Genomic DNA, 9,715 nt, shown 5'->3' with positions numbered 1-9,715 from the left:
GTGTTATTGTGTGTTATTCATGTGTTATTGTGTGTTATTCATGTGTTATTGTGTGTTATTCATGTGTTATTGTATCCTGGGAATATTCCTGGTGTTATAATAACACAATAACACATGAATAACACATGAATAACACACAATAACACATGAATAACACGGGGAGGAATATTCCCCGTGTTACTGCGCCGTTTTTTTTCTGCGTCGCGCGGGATATCGTGGCGTGATTTCATTGGGTACGCACGTTCCTCTACGTGCGTAGTACTGATGTAATATTTTTTCTGCAAAAAACAAGAACTAAAAATGTGATGCAATCCCATTGTTCTGCCAACCCACTCCCTCGCATAACTTCCAGATTCTCATGTCCACCCACTAAACCTAATTTCTTATAAGTTCTCCTCAAAAGCTTCATTTTTTTTTTCTTTTTTTGGGCAGCAAGATGAGGGTAAACTATTTTATTTTTATCAACATTATTAATATTTTAAATGGAATCAAACTATAATATAATCACAAATATAATGCAAGTCTATTTAGTTCCAGGTGTTGCACGTGCCGCCTGCGTGTTTTTAAGCTTAAATTCCCTAGATTTTCCAAAGATTACTAACAAAATTAGCAGTTGGTATTAGGTAGTTGGTATTAGGTAGGATCCTTAAATACGCAAATCAATTTGAAATTTCTTCCGGAGAAAAGAAAAAATTTGTGTAGGTAAGACGTATGCAGCGCTGCATTTTTAGGTAAGTTATCGGGAAGATATTAGGGGTTATATTCACGTTATGCCCCTGCAATCTCTCTATAATCTCCCTGTAAATAATAAGTTTCGCGCTCCTATTTTGATATATTTATAAGTTACAGTTAATCATAGGGAGGTAACCCAATAGCATTCCGTAAGCAAATTTTTCTCGGAGAAGAGAACAATGATGGTGAAGCGTACCTGAACAGCGAGACCTGAACAAGATTGTACGGCCACCACATGGCCGCCGGCTCCACCAGATACCGCCGGAATATTCCCGCCCACCCGAAACCCAAAACCTACATGAAACCAAATGAGCTCACATCAGAACACTCTTACCCTAAATCTTAATTTATGGATCTAATAGAATGAAGCAGACACCTGAGTGGTGAGGACGACGAGCAGAGAAACAAGAAAAGAAATCTTCTGCCGGTAAAAGATCCGAACGGCCGTCACGACATGGATGGCATAAACGCTTCCAGCCCCGGCGTTTGCGAAAATCGTAATCAGAACATGCTCCTTGACACTGAACGGACCGGGATTGAGACTGAACTCCCAATTAGTACCGGCGAAGAATCTCCGATCCGGCAGATATGTGGCCATCAATCTGGCAACGGGAACCACGGCGATTTGGGCGGAGATGGAGGTGATGGTAAGAGGTTCTTTACGGTACCAGAAGAACTGATTCAAGAAAGATAGGAGAAAACAGGATGCCGTTCCTAAAATCCACATCCGGGCTGTAATGACGGCCGCGTTGGGGTTGTCGGTGATCGGAACGGTGAGGGCGACTTGCTCGATTGGGGAGTTTTGGAGATCTTCTTCATCTTCTTCTTCGCAGCGGAGGATAGGAGTTGAGAGATCATGGTATTGCAGATTTTCGATGCGATCGCCTTCCTCCTCCATGGATTTGATACACTTCGCCTCTGTTTTATTCGCTGTCGAGGATCAGCTCCAGAAGTATATTAAGCCAAAACACTTACGTCCAAGGACACTGGAATTAGAGATACTTTCAGTGCTCAATGAAATTATATTTGGTGTCATGTTAGTTGGGGATGACAGAAAAATAAAAAAAAATATTTATTTTCGCACAATGATTTTCCTATTATTTCATATTATTCATATATTATTGTGATAATATTCATGTATTATTATGTTATGAAAATATTTCTTATGTTATGATAACACAATAATACATCAATATCATAACAATAACATCCGAATAATGCAGAATAACACGTGAGGAATATTTTCTTGTGTTATCAGGCCAGATCACAAAAAAACGAGTTTTTGTTTCTGTCAGCTCTACATAAAGGTGATTTATTGACCAAAACAGAGGAGTTAATGGTGCATGTGCAAAAAAAAAAATTAAATTTATAAAAGAATAATATTTAAAATTATCTTCATTTAATGCGAAATGGCTTGTCATAAATATAAAATTCTATGAATTAAATTCACGAACTGACGGAAAATCTTTCGGAACTGGTTCATTTTTGGAAAATATTCTCTTTATAACAATGCTATGAGAAGACCAGATAACATAATTATGTTCTTTTTTTTATTTTTCTTTTTATTGATGTATTATATGCTTTAAAAAAAAGTATTTTGCTTGATCGAAATTTTCTAAAATGACGAACTTTAAGAAAAATATTGGCCGTGGGTGCGCGAAGCACATTTAATGTCTTCTCGTTATATTTCAAACTTGCATTATATATGGAGTTTGGCATGTGGCACCTCAATTCATCAGGACCTTATAAAATCGCCATTTTTTAATTTTAGTAAAGCTAGTGTTTACTTTAATTTTATATTTATTTTAGGAGTTGAAACAACTTTCTCCCTGTTTTATGCTAGTAAATCATCCCAAAAGAATTTGTTAGTGATTTTTTTAAGTATGGTTTTGTACTGCAAAACTCTGAGAGTTCTGTAATTAAATTTTGCCAAAAAAAACCGATCAATCTTATAGTCTGATCGAGGGGCGGACCCCTCTTTCAGAAGGCGTGCAATTCAATCATATGTAGGGATCGAACCCCCTACCTGAGGGACTTACTTCCAAGGCCGCAACTAATGAGCCATACTAAGACACACACACAGATATATATATATATATCTATATCTGTGTGTGTGTGTGTGTGTGTCGCAAGCTTTGGTTTATTGGTGGCGGGGGCCCTGTAAGTCTCCTCAAGTCAAGGGTTTGATCAATAAATCTTGATGGTCATTCATTTGCAATCAATATACAATATGTACAATTCATCTTTAATATATATATATATATATATTAAAGATGAATTGTACATATTGTATATTGATTGCAAATGAATGACCATCAAGATTTATTGAATAAACGAACTTACTTAGAGCCTCCAAAATGGATGAAAAGAAATGACATAACTATCTACAGTTTGGATGTTGTTACGACTATGAGTTTGATATGTTAGGCCCTCTACATAGCATTGCTCTTGGAGGGAAGTAGATTACTTGCCAGTGCTATCCATATACATGATTAAGAGGTTGTATTATGACACATTATCCCACCTATAAATGTACCTGATAGTTGAATCGTGAATATCTGTGAACCAGGAGATTGTATCTCACCACACATTGATCACGGTGACTTCGAATGACCCTTCTGCACAGTCTGTATTGAGAGTCAATATGACATTGTATTTGATAATGATATCAATATAATCAAACCCGGTGAGTTCAATGGACCTTACTTTATCCCTCTTCGCAAAGAATTAATGTTAGTCACTACAGGAAAAAACACTGAAACTGACAGAAAAACCGACGACTTAAATTGACAATGAAAAAAATGCTTTATTTTTTTACAATTCAGCGACGTTTATGATATCAATATACTCAAACCCAGTGTGTTCAGTGGACCTTACTTTATCCATCTTCTCAAAGAATTAATGTTAGTCACTACAGGAAAAAACACTAAAACTAACAGAAAAACCGACGACTCAAATTGATAGCGAAAAAAATGCTCTATTTTATGACGATTCAACGACGGTTTATGTGTTGGGTCATTTTCGATTGTATAACCACAAGATATGTCATCACTTATCAACAGTAATATTTGTTCCGATGATTTTTATTATCATCGGTGCATTATACCGTCAGTTATAGATAATTATTAACAGACGGTCATATTTCATCGGTGATTTACAACCCCACCACTTGGCAGAGTGTTAACCGGCGAGGTTATTTATTAAGTGATAGGAATTTTCATCCGTAATAATATTAATTAACGATGACTTTTAAGCCTTTTATAAGTCTTCAGAACTAATCCTTTATACCGCCAAAATATGACGCTCATGGTTTTGCCCTAATCCTGCCCCTCTCGGTCTCCTCCCTAGGTGCCTTAATCCTCCCACCTTTCAGCGACTCCACCGCTTCGGCGACCCCAACTCTGGCAATCCTACTGCACTGACGATCAGCCGCTGTGTGCTTTCCTTCTCTCCCGTTGATGCTATAGCTCTCACAGCTTGCAGCTCACATGTATGAATGTTAAAATTCAATTTTTGGTGTTAAACCTCTAAAGACACAGGAATTGAATAGAATGTATGCAAATTTCCCTTTTTATTTTCATTTATTCTATGGAATGTGTTTAGGTTTTAGGTTTTAGCAACTAAAAGGAGCGTTAAGGGTTTAACAACAAAGGATGATCGACCAACTATTTTCTTATTTCAGTTGGATTACATTAGAGATCGACTTTAAGATTGTATGCTTTTGCTTTAGTAATGGATTCTATTGCTTTTCTCAGATCTTTTTAAAGACTCTGAGTCGTCAGCTTGAATTTTTTTTCGTCGTCGTATAACTATCTTATTCAAGAAAATCTATCTCCCGAATCATATTAACGATTCAAAGAAGAGACGAATCAAATAAAAAGGTGATACAACAACAAATAGACAAACAATTAAAAAGAAACAAACAAAAGACTTATATATGTGTAGTCCTTGTGTGATGGGTATAATGTATAAGTCTAAACAGGATCAAATTGAACTATCTCAAAACACAACATCCATGAAGAGAATCCCTGTATAAGTCACCTGTAACCAGATATTCAAAAAGAACATTTTTGTTCTGGGTTCAAGAGTCTCCCATAGAAACTTATCCCTTTGGATAATTACATCTTGGCAGAGGCCTAATAATACTCTTGATAAAATGAATTTAATTTACATTATCATGAACCTAGAGAATAAGTCATCAAAGGATGATTATTTCGTATGAGAACGCCTCGATGATTCAAAGCTCTTGCTAAGCCACAGGGTAGAGAGTGAGTCTCTCACTTCTCAAATGACTTGCAACACGTCAACATACAGAAACTACGAATAACCAAATCAACTCGACGAGGATATCCACATACCTTAGAGTTTATCAAGCCATAAGAGCAGAGGAAAAATCATCGTATACCAAATGGGCGGTAGCTCATCGGTAATTGGGTCGTCAAGATGATATCAACAAAAATAAGAGAAGTGGCAAGGCTGAAAGGGGCTCAACAAAAAGAAAGGTAGAGTAGTCCTAAGAGATAGAGGTTATCGGTTCGAAGTACCATAAAATCGTCATCCCAAGCTACATGACCCTAAGTTTACCTAGTCGTAAAGGAAGTTAACCCAATACATCTAGAGATCCCTGGTCATCAATCAGTGAATTGCATCATCCATGGACACCTCAGTAGCCCTAAGGTCAAAATAACAAAACTTTATCCTATGATTATAGATGGAGCTTCAAGAATTGGGCTTTATGCCTGCCGAAATAACAAGAATGCTGCTGGAAGGAAGAGGGAAAGCGAAAGAAAGAGAAAAGAGAGGTCTAGCTACAAAGCTGAAAGCTCTTAACAAAATGACTTACATCTGTTTGGATCGGGAGCCTTTTAACACTCTAAACGCACTAGATAACCACTTAAATAGAAATCTATGTTAGGTCAATCGGGTTGGAGAAGCAGGGGGCTTTTCCTTGGGACATGCAAATATGATGCAGTTGTTTATCCCTAAGTGTGGAGGCCCTATTATATACTTAGGTGATGTTCATGATATACATTTCATTTAAAATCTTGCCTGAAGGCCATACAGAAAAAATAAAAAAGTACAAATTTTAAAGTTTCAAATATTTTAATCATAAAATTTTCATTATCTTAAATATTTTATTAGTATTTTGTAGTAAATTTAGAATTTTAAATCCTAAAAAGCCTAAATTTCATTTTTGTGACATCCCAGATAAGCCACACATGAAAAAGGGTGAAACAACGAAGCACCCAAGCATGCAAGAAAGGTAATAAAGCAAACAAAATAATATAATAAGAATATCAGTGTCACTGAGTCGATGACATATCTCAGAAAGGAAAAAGAGTGGTTTGACTCTGCATATGCATACTCGGTCTTAATTTTATGGATCAATATAAAATGTGGAATTAAGCTACGGGACATGAGCTGCTGCTTAGGTCCCTCGCCATATGGTTCCACACCAAAGCTTCTTGGAACTCGTGTTAGTATCATATTTTCATTGCAGGACCATTCTAAGGACTCTAAAAGTACAAATTGAAAGTGAAAGAAAAACTCCAATTGCAGAAAAATGTTAGCACCGGTTATAGCATGCAAACATATCTGGGTCATGCCTGATGGGAGAGCTAAGAGCACCTGCAAACAAAAGTTAGCATGTAAATCATTACATGCTCCCCCTTTTATTGTACATGTGTGTGTGCATATATATGTCATGAATCATCACAGAATACCACCTTAATTTACTACCATGCACATCAAAATCGGCACACATGCAAACATACCAAAAGCACAAAACTTACTCTTGGGTAGAAAAATATAACAAGCAGATAAAAATAGTCAAGGGCATTTAGAATACTACATAATATCCTAGTCCTAGACTATCACAACACCTAACAAAAAGTGTCATAACTAGCATCTAAATAGACAATGTAAAGTCTTTAGCTATTGTATGACTTTAACGAGGCCTCCACACTTGCCCCATCCTAAAGATCCAAGGAATCTGAAGCACGACATATGAAAAAGGGTGATATTTTTAATAGAGGTAACCTCACATATGACCTAACATATATGTAATTTTAAAATAGGTGGATAATACTTATAATAACAAAAATATTCATTTTTCATATTTTAAATTAACGAACACTATTGGCAGATCCAGATCAATCAAGTGACATGCTTTAGAGTCATTGGTCCCTTAGTACAACCATACTATCAATTACTTGTGATACATAACCTCGCATTGCTTGTTGAGACATCCTCACAGGCTCGTTTGAGCATCACAAGCAACAAACGAAGCACTCTTCTAACGAGTAAGACAAGCCACCAAGGAAAATGGGCAAGCATACAAAGATGTAAGAAGCTGACATTGTGATTTTTTGACCGAAGCAAAATAGTCACAACGGGCATCTAAAAGGGTGAAACACACATCATGCAAATCAATGCAATGATGCATACATGCAACATGACACACAAATGTAATGTACTGGTAAAACAGAATACCTATGGAAAGGAATTACTCTTGTCTGGGGGAATTAGGGTGTTGTGTAATGAACGTACACTGACTAAGAGTGAGTTTGCATCAAGTAAAATGTTACTTATGCAAATGATTTACACCTTACCTGAGACGCACTCACGAAGCACACATGCAAACATGTAAGATATGTAATATGCATATGAGAAATGTCAAACATATGACATACAAATGGCAAGCATACAAGAATACTAAGTGTAAAACAAACTAAATGATGTGATCCTTACAAGTGAGAATCACACACCTAGGTGCTCGCATGAGTTCAGTGGCTAGGAAGCGCGACTTATGCTTAACACAATGTGAAATACCAATGTAGTCTAACGATGAAGCCAACATAAAAATTTCATGGTAAAGAATAGAGATGGTATCCTTTTTGTTTGAGCAAATCCATGGGTGGACTCACCCAAATGATAGGCAAGGAGATGAGCTTGTTTGGTCGGCTTCGAGACAAACTCATTAGATGGGTTTGTGAACAGAGCTAGTCAGCCAAGTTTGGAGTATACTCACCGATAAAATCTTGGGTAGATGTACAAATTGGTTGTAAGTAGACACATCAATCAACTAAAGAAAACATCCATTTAGTCTCATAAAATAGGGGTAAGCATTCAGACGGTTTTAATTTTTGAATTGTTCAAACTGATTCTAATCAAAATCCAGAATCCTAACAACTGAACCAAATAAAATTTTGAAAAAAACTTAACTGACTAAACCAAAATTTAATTCAGTTTAAATGCTAAATTGAACAAACCAAAATTTAGTTATTTATGATAGTTTGTATATGTACAAATATTTTAACATTGATTTACTTTCATGAATCCTTTCTTTCTTTAAATCAAATGTTGTATATAATAAAAATTTAGATTTTTTTTTTTCCATTTGGTCCACATGAAATTAAATTTAATAAGAATTTGTTATTCAATTTCAATTTTTTATTTTTTTTTGGTTAAATGAAAATTAAAACTAATCTGAAAATTAAAAATTGAATATTAAGATTTTAAAACCGAAAACTGAAATACATTTTAGAAGTTGAATCAAATTAGCCAAACTTGAATGATTAAATCTGATTTTTTTATTTTGACTAAATAATGCATATTCTTATAACTCAGTATTCATTTAACCATCTTGAATTTGAAATCTACAATGTGATCATCATCAAAAGATCTAGTGCCACCTTCATACTCTGTGTGTTTGTGCGCGCGCGCTGCAAGTCAGACTTAGCTCGTGTTCGGCTCGTTCGAAATTACTCGTGTTCGAAATCATGTTCGAAATTGGCTCGTGAACAACGTGTTCATGTTCGGCTTCATGTTCGGCTCGTGTTCAGTTCGAAATTTGCTCATTAAAATTGAATGAAAAAAAATAAATGTAGAGTGTTGGATTCAAAACTAAACCAAATCTATGCAAAAGAAGACACATAATCACATTACCATATGAGCTATTATGATTTAAACTTACATATAATTATATATAATATATTATTACGTAAATAATATATATAATATATTATTATATAAATAATTATATAATTTTTTTATAGTTAAAACGAGCCGAACATGAGCGAACAAAGAGTTGTCCGTGTTCAACTCGTTTAATTAACAAATGAACTGAACACAAGCTACTTAACGAGCCAAACACGAGCTGTTCGTGAACAATGAGCCTTTTTAGTAGCCCTACTTGTGGACCATTGAAACATCAATAATTTGGTTACTTTGAATTATTGAAATAGTAATTTTGCCCAAAATCAAGCATCCACAACCTTATTCTTTAAGTTGGATCAATAATAGTGTCAATTATTTGTTGGATTATTATTACAAGTTTAAGTTTACTATCTCTAGGTTATTTACAATTTTATGATTAAATAGTTCTCAAACACCAAAGTTAGAAGTTTGTGTCCCCACCAAAACCATGACCATCACTAACTCTTCTTACCAGTGTTCCAAAAATTAGATTGGTCATCAAACGCGAAGAAGAAGAAGAGGTTTAATGTTGGACGGAGAGTTAAACTGAAAGATATAATAAATATTAAAATTATTTAAATATGATTAAATTGATAAAATAATAATGCAATAATCATAGCTTAAGACAAAATACATTATGAAATACAGATCATATGAAAATTATCAATTTTTAAGTAAATTAAATTTAACTAATTAAAAAACATAATTAGGAAGTTGACCATTAGTACAATATAAGTATATTTGCTTTGAGTCTCTCTCTCTCTCTCTCTCTCTCTCTCTCTCTCTCTCTCTCTCTCTCTCTCTCTCTCTTAGAAGGAATGGTCGGAGGCTATGATACGAGCCCCGACCATCCCACATGCGTCTATAATTCATGTGCCTAATAGTTCGTGTATCATACCCTACACCCGGGAGGAATCGAACCCCAGGCCAGAGGTGACTTAAAATTGACAAGCAGATGCCCGATCAAGTGATCTGAATACGCAATGTATGTATATATATATATATA

The 9,715-nt window shown here is 35.2% G+C and overlaps 1 protein-coding gene across 1 annotated transcript in view; it reads right to left on the bottom strand.

Annotated features, from left to right (window-relative positions):
- Positions 1 to 1,719, bottom strand: part of LOC110027902 (oligopeptide transporter 7-like) — a 12,301-nt gene extending 10,582 nt beyond the window's left edge. The window contains exons 1-2 of the mRNA XM_020729526.1: positions 1,109 to 1,719; positions 929 to 1,026 (exon numbers count right to left, since the gene is read on the bottom strand). Of these exons, the coding sequence (XP_020585185.1) occupies positions 929 to 1,026; positions 1,109 to 1,630 (620 nt within the window). The 5' untranslated portion in view covers positions 1,631 to 1,719. The remainder of the gene's footprint in view (positions 1 to 928; positions 1,027 to 1,108) is intronic.
- Positions 1,720 to 9,715: the final 7,996 nt, after the last annotated feature.

The sequence above is a fragment of the Phalaenopsis equestris genome, unplaced genomic scaffold, assembly GCF_001263595.1.
Source record: "Phalaenopsis equestris unplaced genomic scaffold, ASM126359v1 Scaffold000465, whole genome shotgun sequence".
Taxonomy (NCBI): domain Eukaryota; kingdom Viridiplantae; phylum Streptophyta; class Magnoliopsida; order Asparagales; family Orchidaceae; genus Phalaenopsis; species Phalaenopsis equestris.
This window is presented reverse-complemented; position numbering and strand designations above follow the sequence as displayed.